General features: G+C 45.1%; 1 protein-coding gene across 1 annotated transcript in view; it reads right to left on the bottom strand.

The window, feature by feature from the left end:
* Positions 1–16,068, bottom strand: part of LOC117355019 — a 287,124-nt gene that overhangs the window by 8,919 nt on the left and 262,137 nt on the right. Inside the window, exons 7-12 of the mRNA XM_033932966.1 lie at positions 13,016–13,548; positions 10,213–10,500; positions 9,595–10,097; positions 7,311–7,340; positions 6,952–7,078; positions 6,097–6,210 (exon numbers count right to left, since the gene is read on the bottom strand). Coding sequence (XP_033788857.1) covers positions 6,097–6,210; positions 6,952–7,078; positions 7,311–7,340; positions 9,595–10,097; positions 10,213–10,500; positions 13,016–13,548 — 1,595 coding nt within the window. The remainder of the gene's footprint in view (positions 1–6,096; positions 6,211–6,951; positions 7,079–7,310; positions 7,341–9,594; positions 10,098–10,212; positions 10,501–13,015; positions 13,549–16,068) is intronic.

Genomic DNA, 16,068 nt, shown 5'->3' on the forward strand with positions numbered 1-16,068 from the left:
ACCAAAACTTTGTTTAAGGAAAGGTCAAAAACTGGCAAAAACTAGAATAAGCACAAACAAAATCAATGCAGGTGCCATAAGGCAGTAAAAGGGACCAAAAGAGACTATAAATAGCCAAGCAAAAAATAGCCAAGGAAGTGAAAAACATCAAGCCGTTCTTTAGATATATTAAGGGGAAATGACCCGCGAAGGAAGCGGTGGGACCGTTGGATGATCAAAGAATAAAGGGAGCGTTATAGGAGGACAAAGCAATTGCCGACAGACTGAACACATTTTTTGCGTCTGTATTTACTGAAGAGAATATACACAGCATACCGGAACCCATCAGGCTATGCGAAAATGGGAAACGTACAGGGTTAACGGTCAGTCTAGAAGAGGTATTCAGGCAGATTGATAGGCTTAAGAGCGATAAATCCCCGGGACTGGATGGTATCCATCCGAGGGTCATCAAGGAACTGAAAGGGATTATAGCTGAACTGCCTCAACTAATAGCCAATCTGTCGATCAAATCGGGAAAGATTCTGGAGGACTGAAAGGTGGCGAATGTTACATTGATCTTCAAAAAAGGTTCAAGGGGAGACCCAGGAAACTACAGACCGGCGAGTCTGACCTCGGTACCGGGAAAGATGGTAGAGGCACTGATAAAGGACCGCATCATTTATCACCTTGACGGACATGGTCTGATGAGGACCAAGATACTGCTAAAGGATTGGCTAAACCTCTTTAGACCTGAGAAGGAAAGTCTGGCAAAATAATTGTTCCTTGGAAGGACACTGGGGTTAGAATAGAGGACATCAGTATGAGCCAGTCATAAATCGTGTAAACCTCTGGCTCAGGCTAAATCTCAAAGGTGACTAGCACCAGACATGCGTCTGAATGAGAATTGCCTCATACATCATGTAGTCCATAATTATCCCCCGTGAACAAAATAATTCAGCTTCCAAAAGAAAAATTACAGACTTAACACTCAGGATTTTTCTTTTGGAAGCTCAATTATTTTATTCACGGGGAATGATTATGGACTACATGATGTATGAGGCAATTCTCATTCAGACGCATGTCTGGTGCTAGTCACCTTTGAGATTTACCTGAGTCAGAGGTTTACCCGATTTATGACGGGCTCATACTGATGTCCTCTATTCTAACCCCAGTGTCCTTCCAAGGAACAATTATTTTGCCAGACTTTCCTTCTCAAGTCTAAGGAGGTTTAGCTAATCCTTTAGCAGTATCTTGGTTACGTTTATATTGGCTATACAATTCAAGAGGGTTTTTCTTTTTGCTCTGATGAGGACCAGCCAGCACAGTTTCAGCAAAGGCAGATCTTGTTTGACAAACTTGCTGCACTTCTTCGAGGAAGTAACAGGCAGATAGACAAGGGCGACCCGGTCGACATTGTATATCTGGATTATCAGAAGGCGTTTGGCAAGGTTCCGCATGAATGACTACTTTGGAAAATTGCGAGCCATGGTAAAATACTCATGTGGATTAAAAATTGGCTGAAGCATAGGAAACAGAGAGTGGGGGTAAATAAACAATACTCGGACTGGAAGAGCTTCACCAGAGGGTGCCGCAGGCCTCAGTGCTTGGACCCGTGTTCTTCAACATCTTTATAAACGATCTGGACATAAGTACGACGAGTGAGGTGATTAAATTTGCGGACGATACGAAGTTATTCAGAGTAGTGAAGACACAGGGAGATTGCAAAGATCTGCAACATGACATATCAGGCTCGAGGAATGGGCATCAACATGGCAGATGAGGTTCAACGTGGATAAGTGTAAAGTGATGCATGTAGGTAACAAAAATCTCATGCACGAATACAGGATGTCTGGAGCGGTACTTGGAGAGACCTACCAGAAAGAGACTTGGGAGTTCTGATCGACAAGTTGATGAAGCTGTCCACGTAATGTGCAGCGGCAGCAAAAAGGTCGAACAGAATGCTAGGAATGATAAAGAAGGGGATCACGAACAGATCGGAGGTTATCATGCCGCTGTACTGGGCCATGGTGCGCCCTCACCTGGAGTACTGTGTACAGAACTGGTCGCTGTACATGAAGGACACGGTACTACTCGAAAGGGTCAACGAAGAGCGACTAAGATGGTTAAGGGGCTGGAGGAGTTGCCATACAGCAAAAGATTAGAGATACTGGCTGGACCTCTTCTCCCTCAAACAGAGGAGATTGAGAGGGGACATGATCAAAACATTCAAGGTACTAAAGGAAACAGACTTAGTAGATAAGGACAGGTTGTTCACCCTCTCCAAGGTAGGGAGAATGAAAGGGCACTCTCTAGAATTGAAAGGGGATAGATTCCGTACGAACATAAGGAAGTTCTTCTTCACCCAGAGAGTGGTGGAAAACTGGAACGCTCTTCTGGAGTCTGTCATAGAGGAAAACATACTCCAGGGATTCAAAACAAAGTTAGACAAGTTCTTGCTGAACCACAACGTATGCAGGTAGGGCTGGTCTCAGTTAGGGCACTGGTCTTAGACCAAGGGCCGCCATGTGAGCGGACTGCTGGGCACGATGGACCACTGGTCTGACCAGCAGCGGCAATTCTTATGTTAATTTCCTGCGTGCTTGTACGTGGTGAGCGTGTTGTTGGGGCAGCGGCTGACTTAGGAGAGGAGAGGTGAAGCCGCGCGCATACTCATTCAGGATGGCGGCTAGCTTAGATGGGAGCCGGGAGGTGCTGACGGACGGCAGAGGCATCGGCCAAAGCGGGAGGGCAGCCGCACAGGGACCCTGAGACAAGGAAGGCACCACTTTGGAATCGCTGCAGCACCCGCAGGCAAGTATTCACCCCTGGGCCACTATTGCTGAGTGATCGTTTATTGGGGCAGTGCTCGGTTTATGAGACAAAAGTTTGCTGAGTGTTTTGCTCGTCTTGCAAAACACTTGCAAACCAGTGCACTCGTAAAACGAGGTACCACTGTAAATCCATGGGGATATTTTAATTATGTGATCATTAACTTAGACCCCCTGAGGAAGGCTCGCCAGAGTCGAAACATAGACTGTGTTGGGTTTGTCTCCACCAACTGCTTTCACAGGGGATGTATTCGATTTGACCTTTGAACCTTATCTCATAATAAACATATCTCAAGAACTTTGTATTCCAGTCTTACATTACATTACATTAGGAATTTCTATTCCGCCATTACCTTGCAGTTCAAGGCGGATTACAAAAGAATTATCCAAGATGTATTACAACAAGAAATTACAAAAAAAAAATTGGTCATTTTCAAAGAGAGTAAGAAATGGGTAAGGTTATTTGTTTGGGGTGGTTGGCTTTAGTGAGAGGTGGAGTTTGAGACTTGCAGTATTATTTCTTTTTTCAGAGTTTTCTTGAAGAGTATGGTCTTTATTTCTTTTCTAAAAGTCTCTTGTAGTCGAGGGATGCCGTCAGTAGATTGGCGATTTGGTTGTCTAGTTTGGCTGCTTGAGTGGCCAGGAGGCCATCATATAGTTTTTTCCGTTTGACCTCCTTAATTGGGGGGTATGAGAATGGGGTGTGAGTTTTCCTATGTCTGGTTGCGGTGTTGTGGATGAGGCAGGTAGTTTGGACTGTCTCCATATAAAGTCTTAAATAGTAGGCAGTAGAATTTAAATTGTATTCTTGCTGGGATCGGAAGCCAGTGCGATTGGAGATATGCTTCTGTAATGTGATCATATTTCTTTAATGAGTAGATGAGTCTTAGTGCTGTGTTTTGGATAGTTTGTAGTTGTTTTGTTATGGTTGTAGGGCATGGGAGGTAGAGGATATTACAGTAGTCAATTAGGCCTAGTATTAAAGACTGAACTATGAGCTGGAACTGAGTTTTTTCGAAGAATTTCCGAACTTGTCTTAAGTTTCTCATGACTAAGAATGACTTTTGTATTCATTTTGGTTTTGGTTTTCATACAATATAAAAGGAATCCAATAATGCTGAGTGCACTTTTTCATTTATATTAGCAGTCTCGAGCTTTGCGCTTTAAGTTTCAAGTTTCAAGTTTCAAGTTTATTAAGTCTTGATGAATCGCCTATAAATTTGCTAGGCGATGTACAATAAAAAATAACATGTATTAATAAATGAAACAAGTATAATATTAAAAATGACATAAAAACAGATTTGTTGTATAGACAAGAAACATACTTTCCAAACAACTCAAAAAACCTAAATTCACATAAAAATTGTTTAAAGGTACCCTCTCTGAAACATGCGAGACTGTCTCGTTTTCGTAATTCCATGATAACTCTACAGGGTGCTATTGTCTGTTGAAATTAAGTGTTTGAAAGACTCGCTGTAAACTTAATGTGTCTTAGTTTGTCTATTTTAATTATGCATGTTTTATTTTGTATCTCGCTCAGAATTGTTGGATGATAGCAAGTAAGAAAAAGTTTTATATGAATAAATAAATATCCTTACAGACGGCCATGAAATTCCTGTGCTTAACCTTCAGGACCCACCACACTATAGACATGGGGCTCCTCTAACCCCTTCCCAGGGCACCGACATTTAAGCACCATTTGCAAACTTAAATGTACAGAGCACTAGCCGTAATGTGGGTGGGTGTGGGCTTACATGCCTGACTGAATTTAGACTGAAGCTTAATTCAGAAAAAAACAAAATTCTTTGTAGCCTCACCACACCCACTTGTCACTAAAACATCACTATGCATCAACAAACTCAGTTACCCTATTCAACCTACAATGAAGGTTCTGGGGGTAATACTGGACCAAGGCCTAACCATGAAAGACCAAGTGGACTCATTGGTTAGAAAGGGGTTTTATTACTCTCTGGAAGCTTCGGTCCATTAGAGCATACTTTGACGCTTCATCATTCAGGATTCTGGTACAATCCCTTATACTAAACCATCTTGATTACTGTAATATCGCCCATCTGGCAATCTCCCAGAAGAACATGCAGAGACTACAACTGGTGCAGAATGCGGCGGTCAGATTGATTTTTGGGTTGAAGAACTCCGATCACATAACCCCTTCCTACCGACTCCTGCACTGGTAGCCGATGGAAGCACGTGCAAAGTTAAGCTGGGATGTTTTTGCTTTAAGGTACTATACGGTTTAGCCCCTAAATATATAACTGAACTCTTCTCCTTCTCAACCAATAGACATAAGAGAAGCTCACACCTGAAGTTTGTCTCCCCACCGGTTAGAGGATGTAAATTTAAAAGACACCATCAACATCTTTTCACTTATCAAGCAGCATTATGGGACAAAGACCTGGAAAAATTACTTATGCATGCAAATAACTATGGGGAATTTAGGAAACACCTAAAAACATATCTGTTCTTGAAGTACCTAGGTAGCTGATCTGCACAATCTCTCCCACAACAACTGATCTCATAAGCTGTTAGTCACTAATCTCCAACTATGTAAGTTCTACTCAATTTGTAGCATATTTTTTAAATCATTGTAAACCGCATAGAACTTCACGGTCCTGAGGTATATAAACTGTTATTATTATTATTATTATTATTAAGTGTTAGGAGAGTTCAGTGGTAGTCTATAACGTACGTGCACAGTAGCACATAAGTGCAAAGGAGGTGTTCACTGGGGAGGGACATGGGCGGGTGCAGTTACAAGCTTAACTTACAGAATAAGCTCTATGTGACAAGTTAAAGTGACAGATTGAGGTGTTCGCATTTATTGCGGGCAGCTAGACAACATGCAGAGGTCCAGTAGCTATCCAGGCTTCTGCATACAGCCCAAGATCTCGAACTACAAAACACGCCTTCCTTCTAACTCCCTCACAACACAGTTTCTGACATGTGAAGTTGCAGAAACACAGGAATCTGGATCTTTCCTTCCCTCCAACTCTCCAGAGCTAACACTGCGTGGTCCATAGGTTAAGCCTTTGCATTCAGGCCAAATGACTGATCCTCACCAATAAAAGGCTAGAACCCCCAATGGCCCGAAAAGCCCATGTACTGGAGGCTTACCCTACAAAAGGTGTCTAGAGAAGGTAATTTTACCCCAGTCCATAGAAACATAGAAAAATGACGGCAGAAAAGAGCCAAAGCCCATCAAGTCTGCCCACTCTAGTGACCCTTCGCCTTGATTTTGCTGACCACCCCCTGCCTTTATTACTGCACTCACCTAAGCAGTTGCTTTTTCCATGTTCTCTTTCCTCTGATCCTGGTTCACCCCTGATATAGGGCTCTTCCCCTAGTTCAATGTGGGATATAATTTTAGGGATGAAGGCCAAAGAACCTGTTGTTAGGGCAAGAAAAGTGCATTTTCTTATTTTTTTATATCTCATAAAAGTAACATAAACCCTCTTTATTCATCATTATAATCTAATCCCTACTGTAAATAGTGCAATGTATTATCACCTCATTTTAACTTCTTTATACCTTATACAAGTTTCCTTGTTCACATCTAGAACAAGGTGAAATAAACACACTGAGCATGGTCAGACTGATGTGAGCTCGGAGAAAGGGCAGGAAGCCAAAATCACTTTTCTACATCACTCTCGAGAGAAAACTTTCCAGCATCTAATCAGCATTTCAGAGATTATCTTTACACAGTACAGTAAGAATTTATTTTCCATGTTTAACATAATAAATGATGGCAGATAAAGACCTGTGTGGTCCATCCAATCTGCTCAACACTCATGATTAAATTAAAAAGTCTTTTTTCCTGGTTTTGAGTATGTTACAGGCAGCTTGTGGCACCCACCATTGTCGTCAGTGGATGCTGTCTCTTTGGGTAGGTTTGTCCCTGTGTGTTGCTTGCTGTAGTTTACTTGTGGTAGAATTGTTCTTACTGTTGCCAGATTTACCCATTGATCGCTGGTTACTAAACATTTCCTTCAGGCTTTATACAGTTGTCTTTTTCATTTGGAGTAGGTTGGCTTGGTCCCCCCGACCTCCTCAGGCCTGAAGCTTGTGCCTACTTTTTAATCCCCCCCCCCCCCACTACTGCTAATAAATATGTTAAGTTTTTCCTTACCCAGAGAGATCAGGATCTCATAATTCTCCTTCATCACCTCCCTGTAGAGCTCCTTCTGCTCTTCATCTAAATACTCCCACTCCTCCTGGGAGAAAGAGACAGCGATCTCCTCAAATGTCACCTGCATCTGAAACACAAACCAGAAACACACTCAGCATTTTCTGCAACTCTTCCAGGAAGGGCTGGTGCTCATTGGGGAGGAGGAAAATGTACTAGTGTGCATGATTTCCAAAGACATAAGCCACAGTCCCAGAACAGTTCTATCTGTGCAAGAGACACCAGTCCCAGCCCAAATCTCTCTCCTTCCCCTCAGGAGGGTCCCAAAGTGAAGCTGCAGCAGTGTTTGCAACAAGACCTACCTGGGCAGAAGCTCCTGCAGCCATTTCCCAGGATCAGAAATGCATCTGGGGCTCTTTCTCGGGCTCAGGGTTTGATTCTTGCACAGTTGGAAGAAGAGACAAAAGGGCCGAAGCCGGAAGTTTCTGCTCCATCCGCGAATTAAAGGAAGTAGAAAAGACTCGTTTCCTGTTGGGAACAGGCGGATGACATCACAAAAGGGAGGCGGAGCTTCACTCTGAGCACTCGGTCTACAGAGGGAGGCAGCCTTTTCTTCTTGGTCCCGCCCCTTTCAGTGCTGATTGGTCAGACAGTTGCTGGGGTGGAAAAGGAGTTAAGAAGTTTCGCCCACTAGCAGGGAGAAGGAAGGGTTTTAGCTTCTTCTGGGCATTCATTGGTGAGAATGTTCCTGGGGCGGGGAAGGAGGGGGTTTTAGCTTCTTCTTGGCACTCATTGGTCTGAATGTTCCAGGGGCGGGGAGAAGGAGGGCTTTTAGCTTCTTCTGGCCCTCATTGGTCAAAATGTTCCTGGAGGCGGGAAAGAGCCAAGGAAGGCGGGAAGCTCAACTCTGGTGAACTTCAGGCCTTGCGGCGCTTCACTCTGATCATTCGGTTTAGTGAGGGGAGGCGGTCTTTTCTTCTTGGTCCCGCCCCTTTCATTGCTGATTGGTCAGACAGTTGCTGAGGTGAAAAAGGAGTTAAGACGTTCGGCCCCTAGTGGGGAGAAGGAGGGATTTTTAGCTTTTTCTGGGCACTCATTGGTCAGAATGTTCCTGGGGCGGGGAAAAGGAGGGGTTTTAGCTTCTTCTGGCTCTCATTGCTCAGAATGTTCCTGGAGGCGGGAAAGAGCCAAGGAAAGCGGGAAGCTCTGCTCTGGTGAACTTCAGGCCTGGAGGCGCCTCACTCTGAGCTCTCGGTTTACTGAAGGGAGGCAGCCTTTTCTTCTTGGTCCCGCCCCTTTCAGTGCTGATTGGTCAGACAGTTGCTGAGGTGAAAGAATAGTTATAAAGCTCCGCCCACTAGCGGGGGAGAAGGCGGGGTTTTAGCTTCTTCTGGCTCTCATTGGTCTGAATGTTCCTGGGGCGGGGAGAAGGAGGTGTTTTAGCTTCTTCTGGCCCTCATTGGTCAGAATGTTCCTGGGCCGGGGAGAGGAGGAGTTTAAGGAGGGAGGGAGGAAGGGAAAGGCGGGAAGTTGTGTAGTCCTGTCTGCTCTTCAGCCATTCCCAGCTCTGGCTCCTCCTAAGTGGTCAGTTCCCGTGTTCAGCTTCTCTCTGCTGTTGTGGAAATCAGATTGTGGGACGGATTGTGGGAAATCAGATTGTGTACAGTGCTGCCTATCCCTAGCAGCGCTATAGAAATAAGTGTAGTCAGCAATGTTCAAGCTCCGCCCCTTCCAGGAGGGGGAGGAGACTCTGCAACTGCAGGGTGAAGTCTAGGAAATGTAGGCGGTTCCTCAATGAGAAGCTCCGCCCTCCTCTTTATGATGTCATCGGTCTGTATCCTTGTAAAAGCTCGAGCTAAAACTCTCCAGTCCTGATCTCACTTTCTGCCCTTCTCTCCTTTCCCCCAAAACTGCAAGAGAGAAACCCTAAAGCTTCTCCCCTGTAGCCAGAGAATGATCCTGATTCAGTTCTAAATCCTGCAAACAGCAGAATCTTCTGCTAATGCAGAATATTTACTCCCAGATTCTCATTCCCTGATGAATTGTCTGCCCATATCCCATCTTAGGAATAGCTTTATGAAGAGAGTGACCCCAGGTAGGGTTACCAGGCATCCAGGAAATCCCAAACATGTCCTCTTTTTCAAGGATTATCTGGGTGCTCAGATGTTTGGGTTTTTTTTAAATTTGGGTAGTTGATCCAGGTTGAGCCAGCTCTCCCACCTACCATCTCCCCTGGCCCGGATGCTATAATTTAATCTTCAGGCAGCTGGCATTAGCAATAAGGCAAGCCTGCCCCCGAGCCTGCCGCCTCACTACAGCGACTTCCTGTTCTTGAATGGTTTGACTCAATGCTTGTCGAGTGAGGCAGGGCGTCATAGCCAAAATGAGCCAGTCGTCCAGATAGGGAAAGATGGACAGTCCCAGTTTGTGAAGATGTGCTACTATGGGGATAACACATTTCAAAAAGACCCTTGGTGCGGACGAGAGGCCAAAAGGGAGAACCATGTACTGGTAGTGACGGTTCAGAAACATAAAGCGAAGATATTGTCTGTTAGAGGGATGGATGGAAATATGAAGATACGCATCCTGCAGATCTATTGATGTGAGCCAAGTGTTGACTTGGAGAAGCGGAGCAATGGCGGATACCGAGAGCATGCGGAACTTCTCCTTCAATATGAATTTGTTTAAGTTCTGCAGGTCCAAAATCGGACGAACACCTCCTGTTTTCTTCGGAATGAGGAAGTATCTTGAATAAAACCCCTGGCCCCACTGGAGTTCGGGAACCGGCTCCAGGGCCTGAATGTCCAGCAGTCGAGATAACTCTTGTTGCAAAGGAAGCAGATGAGATGGTTGAATCAGCTGCTGGGAAGGGGGGCACCATGGAGGGGGAGAATGGAAACAGAGGCGGTATCCATTTTGAATGATGCGCAAGACCCAGGTGTCTGTGGTAATATCCTGCCAGATCTGGAGAAAATACTGCAACCGACCTCCCACTGGGACAGCGGGAAGTGGAGGGTTGTCAAAAAGATTGTTGGGGCTTCTGCCCAGCAGGCTGAGAGGGTTTCTGAAATCGACGGTCTCGTGGAGCCCTGTTTGAGGATTGCTGTTTATAGGGCCAAAACTGCTTTTGAGGATAGGGAGCATACTGTCTGGCAGAAGAAAACAATTTCCTGGGATTGAAATTCCTTTGAGAAGACTGCTGCTTCTTAAAGGGTTGTTTAGAGTGATGCGCGATATCCTCTTCCAGAGCAACCAGGGTGGTACAGTCCTCCTTAAGACCCTCAATGAGGTTTTTGACTTTGTCTCCAAATAAGCTGTCACCCAGGCAAGGAGCATCGGCCACTTTTGCATGGATGTCCACCCCCAATTTAGAGCATTGCAACCAGGCCAGTCTCCGGGTGCAAATGCCGGTAGCCGCTCCCCTCATAGCGGTGTCAAAGGCATCATCAGCTGCTCGGATCAGGTTCTTGGAGCATTCTTCAAAGTTGGAGAGGATTGCATTAAAAGCTTCCTGTGTGGGCACTGGTAACGTATCGACCAATTTTCGCATATCTTCCATATTAGAATATAAATATTGGGTGTAGAAGAATTGATGTACTGCAATTTTTCCAGACAACATGGAGTTTTGGTATGATCGTTTCCCCATGGCATCCATGATGCGCATATCTCGGATGGGGGAGAAGATGCAAAGTCTTTGGATGATCTGGACTTTCGTAAAGCCGAGCGGACAACCAAGGATTGGTGAGGCAGTTGAGTTTTGCCAAACCCCGCTACGTTCTGGACTTTATATTTGTGCTCCAGACTGCGTTTAGTGACCCTGGAAGAGTAGGGGGTGGTCCAGATTGCTTTCTGAGATTCAGCCAAAGTATCATGAAGGGGCAGCGAGACCACTTCTTTGGGAATATGAAGATACTTAAGCACTTGAAGTCGCTGTTCCCTGTGGTCAGGTTGAGCAGTGGTGGCCAATTGTAAAGAAGTCGCCATCCTGGAGTGGAAACGTGGATATGATGTGTCTTCAGGGGGTGACACTCTATCCCACTCAGAGGGAGCATCGGCAGGAGCCAGTGAAGAGTGCAGGAGGGTCCGTCTGCATATCAGGCGAGGGAGAGCGAGAGGAGGAAGCATATGAGGAATGGATCGCGGCTTCCATAGAAGAGGTAGTGGAGACAGAGTCAGAGATATGGACATCTGACTGCTGTACCAGGTGAGGAGGAAATGTAAGTTGGTTGTCCGGTTCAAGAGGCTGAGCGGAGAGGAGCGGAGGAGAGGCAGAAAGCAGTTGTTGTTGAAAAAGCTGGAACTGTTGAAAAAGTTGAAAAAGTGCAGGCTGCATCAGAGGCTGAGACTGCTGAGGGAGCAGGGGAGGAAGCAAATCCTGGGCTAGAGCAGCAGCATCAGACAAGGCAAAAGGAGAACCTGAGGAGGAGGAGGAAGTACAGGAAATAAGATGTTTAGATTTCCTCTGTACTTTCCATGGGGGACTGGCTGAGGCTGATTGGGTAGATCGGGTATGCCGGTCTGGGGAGGTGGAAGGCAGTGCTGCAGGCTCCCGGCGGACAGGAGCTCAGTGCTGAAGGCTGGATTTAGTCGAGGACGAAGGCGGGACCGAGAGGGAGCGATCCTGCGGGGATTGTGCAAAGGGAGCAGTGGCTGCACCAATAGGAAGCATCCCTGCGTGTGACGTCATCGGCACCGACGTTAGAGATGCAGGAGACGCTGCTGCCTGATCCTGCTTGCTAAAGGCAAGCTTAGGATGCAGGAAGCATGCGGGTCAGTTACCGACATCTTGTGAGCACAGGAGGAGCAGTGCTTAAAACCAGGTTTGACCCGCGCCAACATTTGAAAGAAAAGCGCCGCTAAATCAAAATCAGGAAAGAAAAAGAAGCAAAAGTTGAAGCGATAAGAACAACGGCCGACACCGTATAGACTACCGAGTCTGTACACTATCACGTAAACTTTTAAAACTGTTTTGGTCGGTTGGGGGCTTGTTTATATAGGGGTCAGTATGGATACATTGGGGCGGGAGAGCTGAAATATGCGCAAAGCTCTTTAGCTTTGCAACTTTAGACTGCTGGGTCGGCTCCGTCACGGGGATGTCACCATCTTGTGTGGCTGGAAGATCTCAGTCCAGGGAGAAATGGATTCCAGGGCAAAGTCAGTGGTAACAGGCTCACCTCGTTGCTACTGCTGGGTGCCAGAAGATTCAATTATAGCGGCCGGGCTAGGGTTACCAGAGGTCCAGATTTCCCCGGACATGTTCGATTTTTGAGGACATGTCTGGGGGTCCGGATGGCTTTTCAAAACCCGGCATTTTGTCCGGATTTTGAAAAGCTTCCAACAGATCGTCATTGGGCAGGAGGGCAGGGATGTGTGGAACTAGGTGGGCCTGGGGGCAGGTCTAGGGGGTCCAGATTTTCCGTTTAGAAAAAAAGGTAACCCTAGGCTGGGTCCTGGGGAAAGGTAAATAGGGGATTCAGGAGCTAGAGAGGTTTAAGGGAAATGGGAAGGTAAAGGAGGGGGCTGGAGAAAAAGCATGGATGGAATGAGAGACGGAGGGAGAGCTAAAAAAAAGCATTATGGAAAGGAGAGAGGGCTGGAAAAAAGAGCATGGAGTAGGGTATTGTTTCTCAACATGCAATACACATATCTTTGTGGGTATGCCAGCCACTTGTTGGGGGTACGTGTTGGCAGATATTGCCTGCCCATCCGCCATCTCCGCCACAAGAGATCCCTCCTTCCTGCCTGCCCCCCTATATCAAAGCCAACCCAACCCCAGCCCCCACTCCTCACAGTTGGATCCTATCTCTTCCCAGTTTTCGATTCCCCCACCTACCAGCTCCCCGCCACTGTATTTTAAAATCTTTGGACAGCCGGAGGCGCAATGAAACCAGCTTCCCACCATTAATTTATCAAATGTTTTGTTTACTATCTTATTGCTGTACTGTACATTGAAGTTCTTAGAACTCTGATGTTTCAGCTGCAATTTCTATCCCCAAATGCCTACTAAAGACCTATTTTAGGTGATCTGTATAATCCGCAAATGATTCTCCTTTATTGTGTTTCTTACCCATATTTGTTTTCCTGGAACACATGTGAAATTGACCATAAGAACATAAGAATTTCTGAGTTTTTACCTCCTCTGAAGTCTTCGAAGCAGCCTCTGATGTTTTAACTGCAGCTTTGTCCAATTTCTGGAGCATTTGCCAAATTGCTGCTAAAGTCACCTCGTTGGAGGGGTTCCTCTCCCCAATGTTGACTCCCATCGGCAGAAGCTCATCTGCCCCAGCTGCTTCCTCCACCGGAAATCCAGGCGCGTCCTCGGCAATACTGGCAATTCCCGTCTCCAGGGCGTTCGAATCCGCCGGACAAGGAGGTGGCTCCGCTTGTGGTGGCGAAAGAGAGATCTCATGCCCCTGTGAGGTAAGGCCTTCTTTACCATTCACCAGCGCGGGGCTAATTCCACCAGTCCCAATGCAGATACCGGGCAATAATTGCTCAATCGTCTGCTGTCTATTAGGTGGTATCGGCGTCGAGGAAGAAGGCGCCTTGACCAGAGGAGGTAAAAACTTTGGCTGGTAAAATCGATGATATTTCAAGAACCTTGGAACATTCTAACACAGAAATGAAAAACTCTATAGTAAATGTGCAATCAGAAGTTCAAGCCTTACAAGTCTTTAAAGTAGCTGCGATTAAAGATAATACTATGCTTCAAAGAAAAATAGAAAACATTGAGAATTTTAATCGCAGACTTAATGCCAGAATTTTGAATTTCCCCAAAGTACCCGGGATTTCAGCATATGAGATGTTCAAGAGATATTTGTTGGAAGTTTTAAAATATTCACCAGACCATATTCCTCCATTAAATAAAATATATTATCTTCCACAAACTATTAGAGCTCGGGAAACAATGGAGGGAATTAAACCAGATATACCGCAATTGGATGTTAACAACATATCAGCTATTTTGGAAGAGTCTATTTCTGACTCCTCATTGAGAGTGACACTTCTGATTTCATTTATTTTTCAACAGGACTTGGATTCCTTTATGAAACTCTATTTTCGCCTATCAAAAGTACTGTTTTATGATAAAAAGATATGGGTATTCCTGGATGTAACTAAGGTTACCCAGGAAAAAAGGAAACAATTTTTGTCTTTGAGACAGGAGACCAGGGCACTTGGGGCGTCCTTTTTATTGGCTTACCCTTGTAAATGCGTAGTAAAATTTGCTCAGGTTAAATATATTTTTTTTAGCCGGAGCAGCTAAAATCATTTCTGGAGCTAAAGAAAATTGCTGTTGTTTAGTGGAAATTTATTATAATGCAGAGCATGTTATAGCCTTTCATTGATTAGTTCTTTTTCCTTTGTGTTTAACTTCTTAATAATAATTGCCATTGGTCTAAGGAAGCGAGAATTTTACTTTTATATCTGTTTATGAATGTGATGTGTTAACATTTATTCCGGCTGTATTTCCTTAGCAAGAATGTTAGTTTCTTGTAATATATTGAAAATTTCAATAAATAATAAGTTTAACAAAAATAAATAAAGAATTTCTGAGTGGGGCTTGGGGGATGCCTATTCTGTAGGTTTGGGCGCAAGTGAAAAAGGTGGAGTTCACACAGACTCCGGGTGGGGTTTTTCCCATATTTCCTGTTGATGGATTACTTCAGAACTTCTAACGTTTTTGGATTGTTCTGACTGTACCAGTTGTTTCTGTATATCTTGTGGTATTTGATTGTCTGCTCTGGCGTTGTTGCCGCCTGACTGTTTGTGTTGCTTCACTGATAATAAACATATGTTTAAAAAAAAAAAAAAAGGAACATAAGAATTGCCATCTCCGGATCAGACCATGGGTCCATCATGTCCGGTGATCCGCACACGTGGAGGCCCCGCCAGATGTACCCTGGCATAGTTTTAGTCCCCATATCACTGTATGCTTCTCAAGGGAGATGTGCATCTAATTTACCCTTACCCGTATCACTCTATACCACTCTTAAGGAGATGTGCATCTAGTTTACCCTTAAATCCTATAATGGTGGATTCTGCAATTACTTCCTCTGGGAGAGCATTCCAGGTGTTCACCACTCGCTGCGTGTAACAGAACTTCCTGATATTCGTCCTGGACCTGTCCCCCCTCAGCTTCAGTCTATGTCCTCTTGTCCGTGTCACATTGGACATTGAAAATAACTGCTTTCCCTGCTCTATTTTTTCAAATTATTCTAGTAGTTTGAAAGTCTTGATCAGATCCCCCTTCTTCCTGGCTTCCTCAAGGCTATCTCCAGCAGGTTCAGTTCATGGATACTCTGCTGTTGGAAAGAAGCTCTAATTTCAGGGGACAGAACAGTTTTCAAGTGCTGATTTAGTTCGGCCTAGGTGAAGTTATAATAGTTAATGATAGTTTCCAACACTTCCCTAAACTTGTAGGCTCCTTCTCTTGTTTGGACATTCTTTTACAAGGTTCTCTAAAGTTGTGTTGGGGGGGGTATACACCGTTCAGACCATGTCAAAATTAGTAATTCCTGGGAGTCTGGGGAGGGGAAAATCCTGTTAAGCCCGTTTCTCCTCACATTCAGGGAATGTACAGTCTTGGCATACATGCCATAAATTACCTTGCAGACAGGCAGAAGTTTATTCATTCATATAAGCAAGAACAAAACTGTGGAACTCATGGTCTCATAAGAACATAAGCATTGCCTCTGCCGGGTCAGACCCAGGGGTCTATCGTGTCCAGCAGTCCGCTCCCATGGTGGCCCCCCAGGTCCGTGACCTGTAAGTGGTCCTTTACCTAAATTGTTTATTCCCTGTTAATTTAGTACCCGTACATATATCCTTCAATCCCTTTCTCCTTCAGGAAGTCATCCAATCCTTTTTTGAAGCCCAATATTGTACTCTGCCCTATCACCTCCCCTGGGAGCACATTCCAGGTGTCCACCACCCTCTGAGTGAAGAAGAACTTCCTAGCGTTCGTTTTGAATCTGTCTCCTTTCAATTTTTCTGAATGCCCCCTTGTTTTTGTTGGCCCGATTAGCCTGAAGAATCTGTTCTTCTCCACCTTCTCTATGCCTATCATGATTTTATAAGTCTCTATCATGTCCCCGCTAAGTCTCCGCTTTTCCAGGGTAA

This window comes from Geotrypetes seraphini, chromosome 2 (assembly GCF_902459505.1).
Source record: "Geotrypetes seraphini chromosome 2, aGeoSer1.1, whole genome shotgun sequence".
Taxonomy (NCBI): domain Eukaryota; kingdom Metazoa; phylum Chordata; class Amphibia; order Gymnophiona; family Dermophiidae; genus Geotrypetes; species Geotrypetes seraphini.